This window comes from Ruditapes philippinarum, unplaced genomic scaffold, assembly GCF_026571515.1.
Source record: "Ruditapes philippinarum isolate M1 unplaced genomic scaffold, ASM2657151v2 ctg190_1_1_1_1, whole genome shotgun sequence".
NCBI lineage: Eukaryota > Metazoa > Mollusca > Bivalvia > Venerida > Veneridae > Ruditapes > Ruditapes philippinarum.
The window spans coordinates 199,268-224,434 of record NW_026853762.1 but is presented as its reverse complement, the minus strand read 5'-3'; the positions used below and the strand labels follow the sequence as shown (position 1 = coordinate 224,434).

At 31.9% G+C, this 25,167-nt stretch overlaps 1 protein-coding gene across 1 annotated transcript in view; it reads left to right on the top strand.

The window, feature by feature from the left end:
* The first annotated feature begins 851 nt into the window (after positions 1 to 851).
* The window catches only part of LOC132737790 (uncharacterized), a 45,248-nt gene continuing 20,932 nt past the window's right edge, over positions 852 to 25,167 (top strand). Inside the window, exons 1-12 of the mRNA XM_060725137.1 lie at positions 852 to 1,101; positions 13,532 to 13,598; positions 14,733 to 14,762; positions 15,933 to 16,055; positions 16,623 to 16,825; positions 17,671 to 17,838; positions 18,789 to 19,441; positions 20,670 to 20,851; positions 21,448 to 21,624; positions 22,815 to 22,970; positions 23,487 to 23,608; positions 24,417 to 24,593. Of these exons, the coding sequence (XP_060581120.1) occupies positions 13,538 to 13,598; positions 14,733 to 14,762; positions 15,933 to 16,055; positions 16,623 to 16,825; positions 17,671 to 17,838; positions 18,789 to 19,441; positions 20,670 to 20,851; positions 21,448 to 21,624; positions 22,815 to 22,970; positions 23,487 to 23,608; positions 24,417 to 24,593 (2,052 nt within the window). The 5' untranslated portion in view covers positions 852 to 1,101; positions 13,532 to 13,537. The remainder of the gene's footprint in view (positions 1,102 to 13,531; positions 13,599 to 14,732; positions 14,763 to 15,932; positions 16,056 to 16,622; positions 16,826 to 17,670; positions 17,839 to 18,788; positions 19,442 to 20,669; positions 20,852 to 21,447; positions 21,625 to 22,814; positions 22,971 to 23,486; positions 23,609 to 24,416; positions 24,594 to 25,167) is intronic.

The window sequence follows — 25,167 nt, the reverse complement described above, 5'->3', positions numbered from 1 at the left end:
GTAGAAACATAGTTGTAAATACTAAATAATCAGTCATTAATAACACATTATATTTAAAATAGAACTTTGAATCTTAAAACTTTTTACTTTTCCTTACATCTTAGTACTTTTTCTCAAGTTTTATTTTATTGAAGTACTTTGACTTATCATGTAGCTTTAATGTGTTAAACTTAATTGTAACCAAAGATCTATGATGTAAAATGCCAGGTACGCTCACGCTAATTAATATGCATAGATTGCTATTTTTATTTGTATCTATATTCCGATGTGTATAAAATATTACAGAGCAGAAGGTATAACGGGCCATGCATCTCTATTTATTGGAAAACAAAACAAAATGTTAAGTCGATATTATATATAATTATAAATTTTCAGTCTGCGTTTCGTTTTCAGGCTTTTAAACAGGAGCACAGATTATTTAGATTTTATTCCGTAGTCATGAGACTAATTCCATTCGGTATGCGGCTGTCACCCATATCCAAGGATTTCAAAGTCGTGTTGTCTTTTAGTTAAACCCTCTGTTTGCTAAGGAAAAAAATCGTCATCTGCTAAAGAAAATTGTTTATGTTGTATTTTATCAAATTTCCCCGAAAAAAATTGAATGCCACAAATAGTTCAAACAGACAGTACTCGGCATCTGGTTGGGAACCAAGTTATTTACTAGGACTCTTTTGTGGTCAACTGCAACAAACAAAGGATTTTTTATTCACATTAAAACACCCTTATTGATTTTACATAAAATCTAAAATACTACCGATATTTAGATATACTTGTCATTGATCAACATTTCCATGTCAGTACCAGTGAAAAGGAATATTGAAATATTTTTATTGGCAGAAGCTATTTAATGGTAACAAAATATATCCAGTTGTTGTGTACTCACAGATAACCGTTTAAGTTACCTGTTTCAGAGCCATTACATTGCTAGTGACCTAGATCAAAGACCTGGATTCATAAACGCGCATGCGTAGACGTCCTTAAAACAACAGCATTGAATTAACTATTTCATTTTTATCGAGACTTTTATAACTTTTGTAAATAATCCTCGGAAAAAATCAAGACGACTGGGAAGTTTTAAAAAAGCAGTGACGACTTCCAAAGGTATTTATTTTTCTTGTGTGTTGTGTTTTTTCTATCTTTTTGTAATTTTAGAATAAATTTTACTGATATGTAATTTCTAAATAACTGTTGATGCATAAGGTTTTCACATATGTACATTGTTGGTCAATATGGCTTTATTTTTATGTATATTTATTTTTATTTTGGAAATTATATAAATCCGATGTAAATCTATGGTTTTTCATTTGCTGGTCCAATATTTTATAAGTTTTACTGAGTATGTTTGGTTGTTCACACTGAGTCTCACGGTAACACGATAATGTAAGAACAAGCATTTATTTAAAAAATAGAATCTATTTATTTTAAGAACTTGCATTTACGAAATTTGCGTGAAAAAAAATAAGATAGTGCTGGAAAATATGTAAATTCCTTTCCACACATAATGTACTTGCAATAAAAAATATGCACGTATTTGGTTAGAATAATACAGAGAAGGGAAATCAGATAAATAATTAAAATGAATAAATTTGTTAGAACATTATTATCTAGAGTAGTAGAATAAGAAAACTTCTGTTTCAAGATTGTTTCATAACTCCAAACAATTTCTATTACAAAGTAAAATATTGTTTTTAACTAGTATTCGATTTAAGTAAGTTTTTTTTTTCCAAATGATTTTGTTTAAAATGTTACGAAGAACAAAAATATTTAAATAAAGTTTTGAATTTAAATAAAGAATAGAGAATATATTCTGGGGAATATGGCGAAATGCTGAAGTATTAAATCAAATATTTGATATGCTGATTACTTGCATAAATTTTACATCTGAACAAATAAGATTTTATACATGTAGCATATTATGGAAAAAAATGTAGGAACTTTTGACTAAATTTTACAACATGTTAGATAGAGCTGGGTTCAAATATATCAGTTCATTGATAAACAAATGGATATCTTAATGGATTTGCGTCAGCCGTGCATATATTATGCAAAAACAATGTTCGTTTTATATGCACAATGAAACATCCATTTGCTAAACTTCAACGCAAACACAAACGTTAGAAAGTCGCTTCCGTGAATAAACGGGGTAAATTAAAGTAAACAGTTTTGTTTAATCATTATTTGATTTCTTAATGCTCAAATAAAAACAATATTAGTATAAATTTCAACACAGTTTAGTAGAACGTTAAAACTGATTCTGATTATGAACATCACTTCTGGGAATCATTACAAAATTGTATTGAAGCAACAACATGCATAATAACTTATATAATACGTGACAGTTAATCATAGCGCCACCTTATATTCGCAAACATTGTAAAGAGGAACTGACTATGTTCAATGTCAACGTCTTATCTATACTTATTATATCAATTTTAAGATTAATGCCACGACAAGAAACAGTTAAACTTAACAAGGTACTTTCCGAAAACGAATAGCATTTGCCACCAGTATAGTGCCAAGCATGCCTGCAGTTTCATGAGGTCGACCGGGTTCTATAATGTTGGTAGCACAGTACCATTTATTTTTGTACTCAAAAATCTTAGCTCCGAGTTCAAAGCTAAGACAATTCGTTACACAAACCCGTTTGCTGATAAACGCATTGTTTAGTGATAACACTTAACTAATTCTAGAGGAAATAGTATGAATCTTTATCTAAATATACGCATTATGGTCATTTTGGGTAAATATGTGCTTGTTATCAAAGCAGGTTTTTTTTCCATTCAATAACACACATGTTACAATAGCGAAATGATATCGTCTTCACACATTACCATGATAATTTCTTTCTTCCATCTTTAAAAAAAAATATTTCATTGCATGATGTAATACATTTTGACAAAACAGCTACAAAATTAAGAAATAAAAATAGATTAAAACAGAATAATTCCAACTTGTACACATACAGTACCTCCGTATTACATTCAATAATCCCTGCATTTTACAAAAACATGTGTCAAAGCGTGGTAAAAAAATGTGCACCTTGATGGGGAGACTCCAACCCTGGACCCTCGGAATACTGTTCCGCGGCTGTACCGAATGAGCTATTCGACCGCTTAACATCTCCCCCCAATGTAGTGAACGGTTCAGTGACATATGTATATACATGTATAGAAGCTTATACATGATATGAAAGTTAAGTAAATATAATCTAGTATCATTGAGAAAAAACAAACAATAAAAAAATCATCACGGAGCCACTAAGATGACATTTTCCAACTTTTTTTCCCCGGAACTTAATTCGTAATTACGAAATATTATTTCGTTTTTACGAAATATTGATTCGTTTTTACGAAATATTGATTCATTTTTACGAAATATTGATTAGTTTTTACGAAATATAAATTCGTAATTATAAATACGAAATAATATTATGTAAAAACGAGTTATGTAAAAACGAATTATATTTTTCTAGAATGTCAAAGAGTTTTGGTAATATTTTTAAAGAAGGTCTTGAAACTAAGTTCCTGACTAAATATAAGGCATGTCAATGCAATATAAATAGTGATTTTTTCTCCACTTAACACTATTGTATATAAATTTAAAAAATCGCCTGTTAATAGCGTTGCCGCCAAAATAATTGCCGTGATAATACACGCGCTAGGAAAATTTTGTTAAAATGGGGGTCCTGTGCTTCAAATCCAAACACGGACAGTTTTTTGTTTCTGTTTCGTTTTGTCGATATTGAGTTTTGAAATTAATATTTCGTAAAAACGAATTAATATTTCGTAAAAAAGAATAATTATTTCTCAAAAAACAAATTATTGTTTCGTAAAAACGAATTAATATTTCGTAATTACGAATTAATTTTTCGTAAAAACGAATTAAATGCAGGGGAAAAAGTGTCGAAAATGTCACCTTAGGGGCTCCGTATGTCCAAAGATAGTCTGTCTGAATACTTATATTTACTGATAAAACTTCACTTAATATATTTGTTAATAATATTAAATCACGTTTAAAATTCATTTAATAAAAGCAATTATTTATCTGCGTCTTAGTGTTTGGAGAATACAAACACAATAATACATTACATATGGTGGCAGGTAGCGTCCATTTTAAAGCCGCAAGAAATTTTACCGTAAGTTTATAAAATGTGGCGGGCAACTTTTAAGTCCGCGAGATTTTTTTATGCGAAATTGTTTAATATGTCGCAATTTATGGAATCTCTAAAGATTTTTTGTGACACTTCTGTCGAAAAAAAGTAACGAAGGAAACCGCGACATTTTATGTCTACATGGTATACTAAGCCACGCAAACATCTGCCTACTTTAGGTAGCCATTTTAATTTGCGTTATTTTGTTTTGATGCATACCTTGTTAAAAGTCGACTTTGATCTTTAAACCTCGACTTTTTATGCAATGTCTAACAAAAGTCGCTGCTGAAAATTACTAATACTCGCCGCAAAATTTTTTGAGACCGTTACATGTATTAAGGAACACACAATACGCAGACTATAACTTTCCCCTCGACTTTTGTAGAGTTCCTACAACAATTGTAAATAATGTAGTGGATTTCTTTCAGCTTTTTGACTTTTTATAGACATACGAGAATAAAATGCAGAGCCAAACCATGGACGCTACTGGCCAATGGAGTCCAAATGTTCATTGCTGTTTCCAACAAGTGTTATAAAATATCGAGGTTTATATGTTCTCCGCGATATTTGGTACGATTTCGACAAAAGATCTCGCGGGATTGTAAGTTGCCCGCGACATTTTATGATAAAACGATATAATTTCTTGCGGGTTTGAAATGGCTGCAACCGGTCACCATACGATACCATATTCCAAATATTATTATCCGGTAATAGTTGACGCACATTATAGTCTTTAACACCGTTGTTTGAATCCCGAATTAGTAAAAGTCTTGTTTCATTGGTCCAGTAATTTTTGTTACCATTAATTTTGTCTTCCAACATTCCTTTAAACGTATCGAATCTTTTATTATTTTCCGTTTTATAATATGTAGCCAACACGTTAAAATACTTATAACTTTTTTAACTATATAACGGATTCCATGATTATTTCATTAAATTACAATTACCGTTTATACTGTGTTACTAATGTAGATAACGTCTAAATATTCACAAGCAAAATAATGAATGGATAAATACATAAACAAATGATTAAATAAACACATTCAAAATAGTACTAAATAAAAATGAATATAACTACGCTATTGATGAAACATATGTTTAGTATCAACGCGCTTAAAAATCACCCGTATCAAACTTGTCTATTTCCTATTTTCGCAAGAAAGGTTCTAGGCTAAAAGAAGCAGGTTCTTGTACAATCTACAGACACGGTTCACATTGAATTGTTTAGGCTTACAAGACCTGGTACAGTGAATTCGTATAATTATCCACTGTGTTTCATCAAAGTATAAGATAGATGTTCTTCATCGATCAAAAACACCATTTGCTTTAGCGACAATAATCACTGAAATGAACAATATCATCGTCCCCCAGTAGTTTTATTACTTTATATGAATTATATTTTCAAGAAGTAGAGATAATTACATAGTGTTATACTTAGTGTCGTTTGAATACGCGTATTATTTGTTACCTATTTGCCGAAATCCTCTTCGCCAACTGCTTATTACTTTTTTATTATACTACGGAATTCTTTCATCCAGTTTTTTTTCAGTATTACTCTTAGTGACCATTTCAATTTAATGACACAGAAGCTTCTATTACTGGCCTACAAACTCCCTACCGCATTGAGCACTGTTATATTTACAAAGAGCAACATTTTTATAAAAAAAGCTACATACAACCGATAAAAGAATTTAAGTGAAAGAAGTGGTAAAAATTAATTTTCATTTTGATTGATTCGTGGTAATAAACAAAAGCTAAACCAACTATTATTTTATATTTATGGAAGCGAGCATGTTTTGTCTGAAATATATTTGATTAACCGTTTCAATTAATTTGATTGCTGGATGAAGTTTGAAGCTATGAGATCAAAAGAATTTCTACAATTGTAGCTAAATGGTCGCCTGTAATCATGTCAGATTTGACTAGATATCTTGTGTCGTCGTGTTTCTTTAAAACAGATAGAGTACCACGTTTTGGTATTGAATTTCTCTTTCGAAGAATTTCAGCTACGGTCAGTGGCACTGGATAAACCTCAGCTCTAAGAAAGAAACATTGCAAAATTACATCGTTAAAAATAAAAAGGACTACGCAAGAGATTTAGTCAAATCTCACATTCTATTTTCAATTGGCGGCACTATGCCTGGCCCTAACAGTGAACTTATATACATCTTCGTGGAAAGTAACAGTTATTTTAAAATGTCTTCTTTCAGACGTATGGAGCCATTTTTTAATTAAAAAAAAAAGCTCTGCATGGGATATAGTCGTTTAATATATAATATGGCCTATTTTCCGCCCTACATACCTATCGTCGCTAAATTGGTACACATCGACACACTAAAATATATTTTTAATTGTGTAACAACAATATACGTTATGAAGTTGTATTATTAACACTGTCAAAAAAGTTGAAAGACGCAGTTTGAATTGTTTGCAGAGAAAAACAGAATATACAAAAGTCAAACAAAGAACACGAACAAGAACTATTTTTTTTTTAAAAAAAAGAAAAAGAAAGAAAAAAAGTTAATTCAGTTAAATGGTTTTTATATTCAGAATAATAACAGAGTCAATAATGAAATGAATAATTAATTAATGGTAATGATTGATGATCTTAATGTTTTATAAGGCTACTTAAATACATTTTTTTCATTTTTCTAGCTGAATTATGGTTTGTCAATCTCGAAGTGAATATTTGGGAGTATGTCAGCTAGTTACAAGAGCCTCAATTAATAAGATTTGTCTACTGCTTTGATCAAACTATAATTTAATTGACTTCAAAGTGTCAATATAAAACAGTAATTTATACAACATCCTCAATTTATAAGTTTTGTAAATCTGGTGACAGGATGCACACTTTTTACATCGTGTACCGCTGAATTTCTTCAATGTTGCAATGTTCTGAAAATTATCAGAGTCCGACGGGAATGATTTTTGTTAATATTAAACATAGCCTTTCTCTATATTATTTTGTCGCTGAGAGTTTGAAAACACTTCCATGTTCAATGTACTGACATAACACCCATGTCTCTTAACAATGTGAAAAGTGAAAAGATTAGTCACGGTGACACTTTACTTTTAAAATCTCGCTCCTCGCACCCGCGGGGCGAGGTTTTATTTATTAAACTTCGCCCCGCGCCCTCGCTAATTAGCGTGTTTTCGCTGCGCGCCCCGCCATTTTAACTTGTAAATTTTCGAATTTTCGCTTGGCGGGGTCGCGGGGCGAAACACGAATGGCACAAATCAGCCACCATACTTTACCCTTCATGTGCCTTACCGTGTACATTAATTGATAAATGTTTAAATGAAATCATCGTCCATTTGTGATTTATATATATTAGTTCAAAAGGACCAATATGTTTCGGTTTGTCTATATTTTTCCAGGCAATTAGATATTGCCATTTAAGGCGGTAATTGATTGATTGTTTGAAAGACCTATATGATTGACCTAGTTCTCGCTTAGAATTTTACCAATGTCACGTCGTCCTAACAAGGCAGGACTACTAAATTCAGTTACAAATGTAGCACGTGCACATTTTGTTCCAAACTCGACTGGATAAATAAGTGACACAATGTGCCTGTCTATACGATTCAAAGGGATTTTCTTTTTTGGAAAATTAAGTGATTTCATTTGTCGGCAAATGATATTAAACACTAATAAATTGTAAATTTTTATAAGCTATTCGTAGATGTATTATAAAATGTTCATCATCTGCAGAAAGTAGCGCTGGGTGTGAATTTTTTTTATAGCAACATCAGCAACATATAATTTTGACTTCCATATAAATACTAAATCAATATAATCTAACTAATTAATTAATCGCAACTGAAGCAAAATATGACTGAGGTAATTATAATTTGCCAATAACAAATTACTGTACCTCTTTCCAAAACTTCAGAACTTTCTTCAACACATGTTGCGACCATAGAAACGTTTCTTTTTTGAAAAAGTGAAAACGATCTAAGAAAATTACGCATCGTATTGAGGTTCCTGGAATTCCCCTGTTATGAATATAGGTACGAGATGAGGAATTGGTCTGAATAGAATTTTTATACAAGGGTGCATATTTAAAGCAATTGTAGCTTTAAATATATTGCCTTTAATCCTGCTTTGAGTCATAAAATTGATTGAAACATATTTTTTAACATTACATTATCATAATATTAACAAGGTCGAACCACGAGTTCTTACAACATCAGCGTACGGTCCCTCCCTGAAAGGAAGTCAGAAAATTAAAAGTTGTGTTAAATAAAAGGTTTTTATGAGACCTTTTAGACGTTTAAACAAAAAAATCAAATCGTGCCCTGTTCTTTTAACCATATGATAAACATCCTGAGTAGAAGGTTTGCGTAATAACAAAATTAAAAAAATATTCAACAATAGCATGTGCGCATTCTTTTGTACACACTAACAATCAGAGTTTAGCTGCAGTCCGTTCGAAATAAAAGTAAAGAAATAGCCATACACACTGAATTGCGTTACATTTTTTTGAAGATATATTCTTAAATGGAAACAAAGATCATTATTAAAAATTTCATATTTCATTATAACATTTCTTTCGTGTTTTGAACAAGCTTATTATATTATTATGAATATGAAGTTATGCCTAGATCACAAATAAAATGTCTGCCGCCCGATTTAACCATTTTTAAAACATCGTCGACTTTGACGATTTCGCGATATTCTTTTAAAAATCAGTCAGTGGTCAATATGCCAGCAAAGAAGGCAGCTGATAGAGACAAGATGAAGACCAAGCAAATAATGCAAAGATTGAAGGTTGCCTTTTCCTTAATACTAATCCGCGTAGATGTTCTTGTTCGAATTGAATGGAAAAAAATTCAATGATACATTTTAGGCAACTACAAAAATCTCAAGCCGCAATTACAAAAAACTCGAGCCGCGCGAACGTCGTAAGAGAAAACGATGACCACCCGGTGCCTGTGCATGAATCGTCCAGGTATCCGGCGTTACTCGTTCGCCAACTCTGACGGTGTTTTGTATATAAAACAAGCATCGATCCGTAAAACATCGCCCGGATGCCGCCCGGCGACCGGGCGATCGCCGCCAGATGAATTTTTCAACTCAATGACCCCAAAAATTATCGTCCAGACGCTGTTAGCTTTTAAGTAGTACTTAAAACCCGACGGCGCTCACCGGATGAGCAAAATTTTCTGCTGCTGCCGTTCAATTGTCAAAAACACCCTCCCCCCCCCCTCCCCCAAAGAGGATATTGAATGAATGTAGATTTAATACGAAAGTTATTAATCAAGTTGGAAAAAAACATATTTTGCGAGCCTCTGGCAATACTCAATGAATTAAGTATTGAATCTACCCACTTCAATATTCTTTTTATTACATAACTATAATATGAATGGTGTGCAGTTAAAAAAAATATTGTATTTTATTAAATGGGTTTATTGCACTACTTCGCCGTGGTTTATGCGTATTATTAAATATAATTGAGACTACATGGGGATGCACGCGTCCATTTGTTTCCAGCTGCTCTTTCAGATCTGTTTGCCTAGACATAAAAGAGCGAAGCTGTCTGAATACATACGTGTGTTACTTGTCGCTCCATTTGGAATAACATAAATTGATTTTCAATGGTAGGTATAAACAAACGTCATCTAAATGATAGCTTTTCAAATAATAACCGGGGTGGCTTTCCGGTAGATACTCTTCAACATTACTTAGATCACAATGACAAGAGTAGACAAACCTATTAGGCGCACCTTGTCTCTTTCAATAAACTCACTTATTTACATATTCTTTATTTGATCACTGTGACCTAAAGTCATAAATATAATATTAAAGCGCTTAGACGCTACTTTGTTATGCGCAATGTAAATATCGTTACGTCCCTATTCATGGAGTTTGGAAAGCTTCTTATTCATGTGCTTTAACAAACACATGTTTTATAAATGAGCAAATTGATACTATAGTTAATGACAAACGACCAAATGACAATGGTTCTACGATTGATTAAAAAAGACCTTTTTGATTGAATAAGGTATTAATAATGTTGTATTCAAAAGTGAAAACAATAGACTAATCAATGCTATTAGCATTTTGCTAGGTTTATCAATATTTTTAAAAAGAATCAGAATGTTCAGCCTATTTACTTTTAAATTAGCAACCGACAATATTAACAGCAACTTTATTAAGGAAAACGACTCTTTATGGCATACTTACTTTCAGAGAGGTCAAAATCGCTACAACAACAACAACTAAAATAATAAATGAAACGATCTCTGTACGGAAAATCGCTAAACGATATTGCAAATAAAATTTTCTCATTTGCTTATGTATTATTATAGCGAACTGATTATTTAATCGAAGATTCATTGGAATCATTTTGTTTCAGTATAAACATGCTTTGGGTGAAGTAAAATTCTCAAAAGCTTTTAGTTGATTACAACTGTCCCTATCGAATGATATCTTTGATTTAACTATAGAATGTTAAATTACAAACAACGCTTTATTCATCACAATTATTCAATTCCATATGATGTAATTTTAACTAATATTTACAATCAAACCTTTTACAAACATTAAATGATTTGCTTTCTAAGTTAATATAGAAAGTCGAAACACTTTATTGACAACAGACTATTCAACTATTATAAAAGTATACCAATTATTTGCATACAATTGGGGCCTTCTAATTTTCGTTGTTGTCGTCCAGTGTTTTCCTCTATTGGACATTGTATGATCTAATATTATTTTTCTTTTACAGACAGTTGAATGCGTATGACATTCCTCTTTTACCGTCAAGGATAAATAATCGACAAAAATATTTGGAAATTATTTGAAAGCGATTTGTAAACGAAATTGACTGCATCCTTTTCAGAATATATTATATAATCACATTTCGCGTTTTCTTTGAAATAATTTGCATAAAAAAATAAAAAAGTTTACATTATGATGAACAATATTTACACAATACATTTGAGATTGGGCAGGAAAGCTATGAATCCTGTCCCAGTTTAAACAATTTACATATTATACAGTTCATGGCATTATCATGCACATAATTCATTTATTAGTTGAAAATATATAAGACATTTTCAAAAAGAGGTATTTTGCAATGAAACAAAATGGAGGTAAAAAAACATTGTTCTGTACAATGCACGATATATTCGGACTCGTGCACATATTGAGATATCATATTTCCCTCGTCTTGTGACTCGTAAAAACTTTGTAATAGTTATACATGTATAAAACAAGTAAGTTACGAGGATGAAACGAGAGACCAAGTCAGTGTTATGGCCCCATAAACAAACAACTTATTGTAACTGTTTTATCGCAAATTCACCACTTTTGTAACTGAAATCGGCTAACAAAATACTATGATTAATACTTTTCCCTCTCTCTCTTGTGCCATTTCCCTTTTGTTTCAAATGTAAAGCATAGAAAACATGAACCAATATCAGCTTATTAATTTATGTTTCTTTGCTACTTGGAATGTGTGTTTAGACACACTAGGATCTATATGATAGAATTTGTTCACGTATTGTTTTATTACACTTATTTCTTCGTTCACGTTGTCAATGTATTTTGCCTCACATTTCTTCTTGCCCATGTAGATATGTTTGTATTCTCTGCCTAATGAGGGTCTATTCCTCCATTAAAATTCAATACTAAATGCAGCTTTCCTCGACGAGTAGGCCCCACTTCTTGCCCGTGTCTGTATTTACCGGTTAGATATGACGGTGCCAATACCACTGGAATGTTTTGTGATTTGCATGGAGCAGCAAAAATAATGTTGGGGGCTAAAGTAGTTTTTCACATACCTATGATAACTTTTTATTATTTATTTTTAACGAGATAAAGTGTAGGTCGCTCTCATTCTACCATAAACTGTTTATGAAAGAATCAGTATGTATAGAAAAAAGAAACCACGAACACGAACAATTAAAAATCCGCGTTGTTCCACTCAGGGAAACAAATACTGATTTTTTCCTAAGCAACATTCCAAGTATGGGACTTACTAGAACAATCGGTTTCATTAACTTTCCTTCCCGTATTTTGTTGTCATGCATGGTGATCACAACGTATGTTTTTAAATTCTTAAAATTTGTGCTGTTCTATGTATCTGTCTGGTACAGTATTATTTAGAAAACGAGCTGTAAATATTTTCTATCTCTTGGCTTTTCTATGCCACCGTAGTTTTGTCATAAAAGCATACCTTACCGGAAATTATAGAAAAAAAGTTTTAAATACTTTAAATAGAATCCGATAATTGTTCAACGCAGTAGAGTATCTTTTATTTATTATTTAAATCGTTAAAGTGGTAGTTAAACTATTCAACGTATATTGATTTATTATATTGTTTTTTATGAATTATTGTTGAATAGTTAGTGTTTATTAAGTTAAGAACTTCAAAGGAAGCGACCAGTAGTGAGATACCTAGGGTTCTTTATTGTTGAAATTTCTGTTAAAAATCTAGCTTACATACTTAGTTTTAAACCTCATTTGACACCGCTGGAACACCTCTAGTCTATAGAAAGTTGTTTCCAATACAACACGTGGAGTAAAAGGAGATCATTTTATTTACGTCAATTACGTCAATCAATATATAATTAGCAACAGTAGGTTTGGCAACAGAGTGCGCATTATTCTGAATTTCTTCTATGTTGCAAACTTCTAAGAATGTCGTATGTGAATATTTTTATATATCAACCAAAGCACTTCTCTGTGAATTTCTCGCGGAAGATTTAAGGGGATTTCCATGTGAAAAAAGAGGATTGAACCTTTACCATTGCATGTGCCTAACTGTGTGTATTGATTGACATATGTTTAATAATGATAATATTGTAATGACAACCATAATCCATTTGTGATTAATATATTTTAGCTCAAAATGAACAAAATGTTTTGGTTGCTTATATCATCTGTTTGAGATTGTAAGAAAATGAACCCGCCACAAATTGTACGAAGAAACTGTTGACCCAGTTCTCACTTAGAATTTTACCAGTGTGACGTCGTCATGAGAAGGCGGAGCTTATGTATTCAATTCGTGCATGCGCACTTCATTCAAATCTCTCTTTATTATTAAGTGTTCGACATAATATATAAGTAGCAAAATTTGCGTGTCAGTGCGATTAAGAAGGGTATTTTTGTTTTTGAAAATTCGAAAGATTCCATTGGTCGAAAATGTTTTTTACCACTAATTGCCTTCTGTAAATTATTCATTTGAAAGGACTTGACTACAAATGGAAAACGTGCTGTTAATCAAGAAAACAATCAATTCATCCATGTGAACAACGTTCAATTGATAATGAATTACATTAACGTTGTCGTGGAATAAAAATTTTATATCTGCGTATATACAGATTTCAGCTCATCACAAAGTCATTTGTGTTTTCTTTCTTTCTAATTTCAAGGCTGCGATGTGGTGTAAGACGGAATCAACATTGTTTATTGCAGTTCTGGTCACTGTTGTCTACACATGTACGTAATTATAGTTATTAATAGTAAAATACTGTCTAGATATTGCTATTTTATAATTGTATTGTTATATTAGTCAAAATGATTCACAAAGACCAGTTTTATTGCACTTGCTGTAAACTTCTTTCAGCCTAAAAATGATCAGTAGATTTGTTTTGTTGTATCTTGATTAAAATTATACAAAGTACCTTATTCAAAAGAATGATTATAGTTACTGTCAATATCCCGTAAAACGGATGGCGCATGCGCGAAATCGTTGCTTGTGTATCTTAAATTATTATAATTGAATATTTCAAAGTGGAAATTTCTTGCTTTCGTCACGTATTATTGAAACATTTCTTCTGGTTTTCTTTATTTTCTTTTATCCCAAGTTATGCCGTTAATATATGGTATTATTTATAACAACGCAAATTCTAGCACAATAACTAAATATAATAATAAAAAACTAAATGTACTACATGTTCATTAAACAAATTAACTGTGTGCAATCGTATCTTACAGGTTATATATCAAAAATGTTTAAGAATACCTAAATCCTGAATATTATATGTAAGAATGATACTAAGGTATTCCTTATTTAATCAAAAAAGTATATCAGAACTATCTTGAGTGGGTTCAGCTATTAATTCGCGCATGCGCCACTCGATTTTATGCATTTTTTGTTAAATCTTTATTCTTATAAGTATTTATTTGATTCTTTGACTAGTTGCCGTACTAGAATAGCTAGCTCGAGAAAAACTGTCAACGGCGATGTGTTTCCGCTAAACGGTTACTCATACATGTATGCTAAATATTCCTGTCTGTGACAAGATGCTATGTACACTTTAAGTCAATAAAAAATTTTTTTGTCTTTTTCGATATCTTGTTAAAATTGATGCTACAGTCAATACACTATTTAAGATATACGTGTTAAAAAAAACCAATAACGACTAAATGTCGTTATTTTATATTATTATGAAAAGGTCGTTTAAAGGAATTAAGTGTCTTATGTATATTTTGGCATGATGATACGTTACATGAAACATTCTACTCATTTATCAAGTTTATAAAAAAATGCCGTTTTATTCATAGTCTTCATAATTATGTGTCTCATTCTCTACAAACTTTGTTTTATTTAGATTTATATTTAACTTCCAGCCAAGGGAATCCCCTTTGAGGTCCTAAATGGTAAGTTTCCTTTTGTCTTTATCATTGATCTGTAGACCTTGTTTAGCGTTGTTATCAAATTTCTAATAAAACCAAATATAGACTTTTTAAAGCTGCATCTCTCCAGATTCATAGTAATTTTCATAAAGAAAAATGAAAATATATTTAAAAGTAAAAGAAAGTTATCGACACATCGCATATGGCATTTAAAGTCAATATAAATTACAAAGAGAGGCAACACTAAGTAATCAAAGCGCAGAAGGCGCTGAATTTGTTTGGGTCTCAGAATGTCAGAAAGGTGAAGGTGTAAACCCCTCGACCACGGGGAGTTATAAGATAACACTCTGAAGAATACCATATTATTCTAAATTAGAGTTTGTAACCCTTATTAATTTTCATATATTTTGCTCACGGTAAATCTGTTGTTTAACACTGAAGTAAATAATCATGGACCTGAATATAAGCATGTATATCTATGAGAATAACGCAATATTAGAAATCTTCGACCAATCGGGAACTATTTTTTCGTTACGAAAATTAATGCGCCTGTCATTTGACAATCTTTACGCAGTGATCTCCCCTTAAATTTTCGGCGTTAATGTACATATGAAAGGAAGTAACCGCTTCGATGAGTTTGGATTACTTTCGGCATTTGCAAATAAGAACATCAGGGTCTCAAATTTCGCTACCATCATCTGTTTGGTCTGACGACCCAAACAAATAAAAATGGTCGTACTGCGTTAGTCTAGTAAATATAATGATAAATACTGCATCGCACATTACATGTAAAATGGAAATCAGATCTGCTACTTGAATCTTAAATCTGTTTACTTTTCCTAGAATATAAGTACATTTTATTAAGCTGTTTTTACATGTAATAGAAGGTAGAACATGGGAACACAATCTTAATAATTGTAAGATTTTCATGAGTAAGTTGAAAACAGAAAATTTAAGGTAACTATATAAAAAAATAAAATATAAAGCGAAATTGTTTTTTTTTTAATGTTTATGTTAAAATATAAACATGTAAAACATGCATATAATGTATTTAACATGCTGAAATAAAGCATGATTATGCTTATGACTTGTTTTATTTTAAAGATACAATATATCGTATATGAAGTATTTAACAAGTATCTAAATGTATCTAAATATATTGATTATGCTTATGCTGTCCATTATTTTGTTAAGGAGTTGGAACTTTCAACATTAAGCATTCGGTCAGTCAGACACAGGGTGGAGGATCTTTAGAATTCCTGTACGTACCTGGACAGTCGCTCTCCGTGGGTCCTGAAACTTCAATTATAACCGACAGTAAGGCTGGAGTTTTTATACCTTTTTATGAACTTTTATCTTTCTTGTACAATGCAAACAATGATATAATATTAAATAATATTAATAAATGTATAGACAATATTAGAAACAAAATGTCAGATGAGATGTTTACATTATACACAAAGTAGTATACACGGCAATACCCACTTTTTAATTTGTGGTTAAAAACGGAAGTATCTTTTTTCACAAGCGTTAAGACTACTTAGAAATTAGAGTCAGTGTATACAACGTTATCTAGGTAACTGGGCACTTTCATTTATATTAAATAACTTTAAATAATCTTTACAAATGCGTTGGAAGGTCTCAAACGGTAGCAACTTTTTGGCAATAATTGATTATGTTATTACTAAAAATTATAATTGATTTTTAAGCACTTCTATGAAATAACTTTTAAACCCGAATAATAACCTTCCAGTCAGCCGCAAACATTGATCGGAGTTAAGCTTGTTAAATGTTAATTGGCAGAGTGATCAGTAACTATGATTAATATATGATGGTTGGTACTACATGCCTTTGTCAAATTTATGTACTTCAATTTCATATCAGGATACCAATGTGGAGATTATGCTATGGATTTGTATGTAGCAGACCCGAGCAATCCTGCAAGACTCCATCTGAACATATCTCTACCTGGTGAAGTAACCACAGATGACGATCCAGAGTGTAGAATATATTGGGGAGATGGAGCTTTTGATAGTAAATTTAGAATCAAAGATAACCAGTCAGAAATCAGTCATCAATATAGCGCCGTAAGTAATGTCGTTACAATTTTGTCATTTGATATAATTATCAAAAATACATACTTCAACATTTTTAATGCGTAGTTTAAACTGTTCACATTAAGAGATACTTTTACATTCAGTTTTAGGAAAGGTAACGCGCAAAGGTACCACCTCAATCTATCCAACGTATTTGGATAATTATCACCAGACATGACTTGCCAATGTAACAGTTTCGTAGTGTATTTTTTTCATACAGTTTTCAAGTACTATTATCTCATATACACAGTCAAGTTATGCTCGGAACAATATCGAATAGATGAATTCCTTAAACATGATCAACAATTTAGAATCAATTTTCTAGATCTAGCTGAACACATAGTGGGAAAAAAACGTTTTACGTTTTTATAATTTTATCAGTACATCGGAACTCACGTCAAACATCATAGAAGTAACGCGCACTGTTAATCGCTTCTCTTTATCAAGAGCGTCCCCAATTGAGTTCTACTTTGGTTGGCGCACTAGACCCACACGCTTTAGAATGGGATCTCATATTCCCTCAAATCTTCAAATCTGGTGTATCACATTTAAACAAGTGTACGATTAAGTTTAGTGTCTATTTTTATCTTTGACTCTTTACAGGTTAGAGTTTTCCCTAGGTCGTAGCAGAACTTAATTAGTGCTCAATTTTTTCTACCATGACGTAATGTAATGACATTGTATCAGTGAACTTGAAAGGATGTTAACTTTTGCAACAGTCAAGTGCTTTTATTTCTTAAGGAAACGATGTAAATACGTCAGACTTTACTTGTGGTTTATTAAAAGCAAACTCTTTGCTCAGCTAGTCTAATTTTGTGTTTTATTTTCCATTTTAGTACGGAATATACAGTGTGTCGATGCGGTGTAAGGACGATATCAACAAGAAGGATAGAATAGACTGCCCAATTCAATATACCCAATGTTTCAAAGATGACAATTTCTTTGACGACGACAACAAAATGTTTGACAAGCCCCTATTCTTTCTTTCAACAGATCCAATTCTGGTAGCACTAGTCTAGTTACAGTTTTTTCAAAATCAGTCAGGGTTTTTCTTAAATTGTTTTTTACTCTACCTTGTAATATTTAATATCATTTATGGTTATTGTCGACATTGCTCTTAAAGAATCCCCACTCTGATGAATAATGTAGGCAAAACTTATCCAGTATGCCAGTTATCATAAGTTTCTTCCTCTTTTGGAGATTTGAATCAAGTACTTTAATTTCTAAAGATTAAGAACTGTTTAATTAGGCGAGAGTAGGGGTGATCGAAAAAGCACAATCAGTTAAATTGCATTATCCAACTTGGTTGAAGTTTAATATGTTACTTTGTACTTGCGGCGTTTTTGTATAACAATATATTAAACGTTTAAATTACTGGTAGCTTAATTAAAACTGACTTAAAGGTGGTAAGATCTCTGTATTGGGTCATAATTCTTTTGTACCATTAAGTTACACTTGCATTCATTAAGGTGACATGAATATGTTAAGGATAACGGAATTCAAAAGTAACGAATCGCTAACATCGAATAATACCAGGCAATTTCGTTACACTCCGACAGTTACGTATAGCATTTATTGTGAATTGTGAACCTGTTATTGATTCAATGCTTTTTGATTGGTTTTATATTTCATGAAGAAAAAAGAAGATGCAAACGTGTTAATTTCACTAAATGTAAAAAAACATTTACATATACATATATTTGAATTTTTTCATTTTATAATATAAAACAGATGTTTAGCATCTTACCTCGAACGCACTAAGAGTCCCAGTTTGGTGATTCTGGCATTTCCAATAAGTCGGGTCGCATACATGTTCATCAGTATCCTGAGCTCACTGTTATCCTTAACTCATCGTTATTTGTCTCCAGTTTTGTGATTACCTTTTCTGAATATGTGTCAATATTATTTTTTTCTTTAATAAAGTTGTTAATATAAGTATTATTTTTCTCTTCAGGTCGATAGTTACATGGAATTCGCGAATTCTACATGTACTGCACCAATCATAAACTGGCGGATCACCAATGTTAATGCAACCCTGCACTTTATTCCTTTTGTAAATTTTACTCAGACAAATTCGTCTATTTTAAGTTTGCCAAGGGGAACTCTGGCAAATGGAGATTATATCGTGACCTTGGAAGTTCAGTTCCCACTACTTAGCAAGTATGAGTGGACAGAAGATTTGTTTATCTTAAAAGTGGTTGATCCAGAACTTGTTGCGCATATTTCAGCCGGTGACTATCTAGAGTTTCCACATGGAAATGAGCTTCAAATATTTGCTGACAAATCATATGATCCTATGAATGAATCAAATGTGCTGCAACCTTTGGAGGCCTCCTGGTCGTTTGTTGTTTTCACTGTACTTCCTTTGGAAAATTTGAACTCGCTCATTATGTTTTTTCCTTCTATAACATTGCCGCCGCAAGCCATAGCACCTCATAAAATTCATGCGGTCCAGAATGGAACGGATTATATTTTGAAGGTCAACACGGCATTATTACCTGTCAATTCTTACTGTATGGCGGTATTTTCTCTATCACGCAGTACTAGAATGGCGTCAGCAATGCAAATTGTAAAGTTGGTTAGCAACGCATTACCCATGTCAATAGAGTATGTATAAATTATACGTTATAAGTATTATTATTATAAATATTATTATTTTGTTTTGTTAATCTCGAGTCTGAATACTATTGACAAGCAAATAGGGGCTGGCAGCCTTTTGGTTAAGACGTCTGATCTTAAGTTAATATTAATATATGTTTATCTTTTTTACAGCATATCAAACCCTCCAATTTCTTTCGACCAATTTAATTTCAAATGTATCTGTATTTTCTGACACAATTGTATTCTTAAAAGTATTATAAAGTATTAAATATCTTATCTGTGGCTAATGATTTATTTGTAGCTGAAAACTAGAACTTAATCAGCTAAACGCGTACGTACAATTGATAGTCTTGCATTTCTGTAAATGAAAACTTTAGTTCATAAAATATATAGGAAAGAATTGTGTGGGTGTGCGTGCGTGCATGCATGCACGCGTGCGTGCGCGCGTGTGTGTGTGCCTGTGCGCAAGCGGGATGTCTCGACCGGGTTTTTGCCAATTAAAAAGTTATCAGTTTACAATTAAACAACACTAACATTACTAGAACACAATGGCTGCAATTTAGAATATTACATAGAATATTTCTACTAAACGGTTACCTTTACAAACAAAAATGGAATGACTTTCCACATTGCTCATATTGTAATGTAGAAAATTAAAGCATTGAACATCTTTTTGGTCATGTGTTCATACATCCAGGCTTCTAAATGAATTCAAAATAGTATGTGAAAGAAAACAAGTACAGTCTGAAGTAAATGAAACAAAAACTATCATACTAGGTTAAAACAATATACCACTTTATCCAGTTACATTGCTATTAATTCAAAGTAGTTTTTTGAAATGGAACTTTAACATTACCAAGACTCAAATTATTTCTTTATCTTCTGTACAATTAAACACAAATATAGCATTTAAAAGAAACACATTATAGGATTTTGAAAAAGAATGGAAACTAATAAAACTATTTTCAGAACGCTTCAGAAGCTTATATATAAATATTGTCCTATTAACAATTAAAATTCCATCAATTGACATTGTTATAAAGTTCACCAAGTTTTTTTTCCCACATTAATACATGTATCTTATATTATTATACCATATATTATTATACATGAAATGAAATTGTAAGGTGTTGTTTGGGATGCCCGCGACCCTTCAGCATCATATGACGAGGACAATAAATAAGTCATCCTCAGAACCTATGTTAAGACATTTTATTCTTTAATTTATCTTCAGTTGTATATACAACTGTCATGTTGGACGAGAAAGACTATTCTACTACGATAAACTACAGCTAGATCTGAGCATTCAACCTGGAATCGATACAACGGGTTTTATATATTCCTGGTCCGTACTGGAATTGAACGCAACCAAGACGGGATTTGATATTCCTACTCGGGCTATTGCAACTACCACAGGTATTGGCCACTTCAAATATACATACATATACTAAATTACATATTCTTCCTCGGGCTTTGGATTCTTTCATGTGAGGAAGCTATCCAGCTCGCTTACGGAACGTCGGTTGATCTACTCAGGTGGCCGTTTGTGACTGAAATAATGCACGGGAGGTCACCTTAGGTCCCTCCACACCAGTAAAGCTGGAACGTCGACATATGACCTATACTGTGTCGGTGTGACGTACAACCCAATGAAACAAACAAACAAACATATTCTTCCTTATTCAACGTCAGAATGAGAAACAAAATAATAACAAATCAATGTCCTACGATGCATTCGAAAGTGGCATTTTAATTTTAATCGCACTTACATCATCTCCATATACAGGTGATATTTTAGTCAATAACTCCCTTAATAAAGGAAGAAAGGAGATCAATGAAGTAAATAATGGTATGTACCTTACAAAGAGTACTTTTGAAAAAGTATATATATATTTAAAATAAAAAAAAGTTTAAACAGATAGTGATTTAAACCAGGATTTAAGAGCATGCATAACATGTATAAAAAGAATATAAAATCCTGTTTCTATGGTTATATAATTAAAATATTTCAGGTTATGCCACACCATCGTTAGGTATTACGAAAGGTTCGCTGGTCCAAGGAAAGACGTACCAAATCTCCGTGACTGTTATCAGCCCGAGGCACACTGCATCTACAGCGCAGTTGGTGAAAACTGTGAACTACATTCCTTTCAATGGAACATGCGAACTTGCTTATGGCAGAACAAATTGTTTGTGACAATCTTTTAATGATATCTATTATTGTTATCATCCTCTTTAAGATATATCATGTACTAGTATCAACATATCAGATAAAATCCGCCTATATTCGTTGTTTTAATTTCGCGTACGTATTTATTATTTTAATTTTAATACGCATTTTATTAATAAGCATTTCAATAACTTTTGGTCATTTTCGCGCGAATTAGATTTATTAATATATCTTGACGCATGAAAATGCTGCGTTTCTGTTTGTTTTGTTTCTTTTCGCTAAAAGTATAGATATAAAGTGTTTACATATAATTATTACTTCAAAAGGTCCCAAGCCAATTTTTCTTTTTACAAATGTCTTCCTTTTATGGAACAGTGTAAAACTTGTGTAGTTAACTATTTTTCAATTTTGTTTAAGTATAAGGCACAAAAATAAAGATTGTTTTGAAATTCCAATCGTTTGACCACAGTTACTATAGACCGGTAATGCGAGAGACCTGTAGGTATTTTTCACAACTTCATGAATTCACGATTTCAACTTCAATCATAACCGCACAATTTTAGTTTTATGAATATACCATTTTAACTTCACGAATTCGTGTATTAAATATCCCCATTTCCACTTGATGATTCACAATTGTAGTTTTGTAACTTAACTTCATATTTGAACAAATACGAATTGGTTTTGGACTTCGGCAACGTGGAAACTAATTTTGAAGGAATGAATTGGAAACCAGTACTTGATATTTTTGTAAATTCAACATAAACAAACTTTAACTCACAATTTCAACTTCACGAATTTCATGATTTCATGGGTTGGTTCTTGTTGCTGGGTCATGTGGGGGTTGCTATCATTGTGCGCCGCCTTTCCTTGTTGATCTTGTTTTATCATATTTTAAACTTCACGTAATTGATTGCAAAATCGCGAAGTTGAAATCGTTAATTGATCAATTTGAAATAATGAATATTAAGTTTAAATTTTAATAATTAAATTTGATAAAATCGTAAAATAAAGAACTTAGAATGATTGCGAAAACATGAAAACGTTAATTCACGAGGAAGAAATATAAATTCATGAAGCTGCAATCGAGAAAATATTATGATAAAAAATGAATTCGTGAATTTAAAACGATGAATTTATGAAATTTTAAACACGCTATAAAAGTATTCCTCATTTTAGCATGACTTTAATTTATTCTCTTGTTTTCAGTTACCTCTGCTCGTGAGTGGGTAACATTTTCCTGTGAGTCATGGGTGAAAATTGATGCAATAACAGGAGTTACAGACTATAGCCCAATTTTATCGTTCACTGTGAAACAGATTACTGCCGGAGCCAAAGTAGTAGACGAGCCAATTCTACAAACACGTAAGAGCAAAATTTTATATTTGTGAAAATATTGAGATTTTTAAAAAGTGTTATGAAATCACTTCAATATTCGATAAGATTATATTAAGTATAGTAATCCGTAAAGATATAGACAATCGAACAAGCAAATATGAAAATCATTAAATGTGCGAAAATGTAAATATACGTTAAATAATAGGCGAACATACCTCATATTTTATGTCTCATATTTATGGATAATATTGTCGTCCTTTTTACCTGCAAAAACACAAAGATGCGACAACGGTGTTTTTCATCGTATTTTTAAGTTCGCATTCATGTTTGCATGTGTGTGCCGAAAAAAAGGCGCACATACAACATGGCGTTTATCCGCCGCGATAATAACATATCGAGAGACATTCAATGGATTCTGGTAGAGGGAGTCCTCGAGTTCGAGCTTCATGCATTGTTTCATATAAAGAAAATAATATTGCAAATATCCTGTCAAACACATTTTATATTTTTATATTTTACTTTATATTTTTCGTTTTTCACAAGGCTCCAAAAAGTCATTCATTATATTAAAAGTTGGAGATCCGAACAATAATTACCTGACAAAGATAATATTTCGTGTGACAGATGTATACAAAAACTACTACCAAGAAGTTCTTCTTGTAAACGTGAGTTATGTTATATTTCTGTTTTTATAATACTGCACATTTGTAACGTTGTATTTCATCGGATATTCATTTTTAATATTAACAATAAAAACACTGCTTGTGGAAACATAATTCTTTTTTAATCAAAAGATGCAGTATTATAAATTCATTGTAAAGACTTTTCACTGGATATAAAGGTATAAATGCCCATATTTATTATTAAGGTTTTGGTTTGGTTATAAAGGCCATTAGCCGTTTTTATTATTTTAAAGCCTAATTGCTCCGGTTAGATATGTAAATTACCGTTTCGCTTGTATCAAGGACAGATAACCTGTCAAATATGTTATTAACGAATCTATAATGCAACAAACATCCTAAGTCAGAAAAAGAAATTACTTCTCAAATTCACAGCAGGCGTGTATATAGTTTATATAAATGTCAAAATTATCCATTGAAAATCTACATTACACACGTGCACTTATTTAAATACTTTTAGATGTAATATTGTATTCTCTGAATTTACGTTAAAACTGTTACCTGTTGAATTTCATGTACATAATAGTAGTAGTATTGTCAAACGTCCACCTTTTATTACAATGTTTTCCATGTTTTAGCGTTGATCTGCTGGGTATCTTCACCGCCGCAAGCAGCCCTCATTACGTCTTGGAAGAAGCGATAGTTTTCGTTAAGTCTTGCTTAATATAATGTCACTTGCGTTCTTTTCAGTAGAGCTACAAAACATGAAAACGTTGCCTATTTACGTGAGATAAATAAGATATTGAAGATTACAAATATTTTGAAATTTTAATCTCGTATGATGAATATTTAGTCTTGGCCAGCGTTTGCAGTGAAATTTGTGGAACCAACTGAAGAAGGTGCTACACTTATAAGGAGTTACACAGAGACTGATTATCCATTCGACGAACAACAACTGTATGACATGGGTCAAAGTGACATGATGATTACACTTGTATCATCCGTTTGTAGTAACATTCACCTTATTGATGTAAGTAAAGTAACACTTTAGCTCCACTGTAATACAATCTGTTTATAATTGTATTTTTAAAACACAAAAATGAGCTTCAGCACCAAAATAAGTGATACAAACCATCTCCGAGTGTTCCATCCCCCTCCCGCTTATGCAAGTAAAATTACTATGAGATTCAAATTGGATAAGACTTTATTGATGAACCAAGGTCCCTGGTGATAATGCTTTCCACTTGGCATGTGAAATCACCTGCAGGTCAGTCATTCTGTTTGAGTGAAACTATTTCTGTACCCGTTACATTTTGACTAAAACTACTTGAAAGAGAAAAACGATACATGTCCTCCGGATTGGGTTATTTGGTGCTTATAAAACGTATATTAAATGCTTTTTAATTGACTTGGGTACAAAAGATTCAGTGGGGTGTCCTTTACAAAAGTTTCTAGTAGTTGGACCTTTATTTTTTTTCTTTTGTATGTGGAAAAAGTGCCACTTCATACAGTTTCGTTGATTGTTTTACTTGCATTAATTTGAATGGATATAGCTATAAATTTGTATGTATGACATTACTTTAGTGCAGACGTAGTAGAGAAAT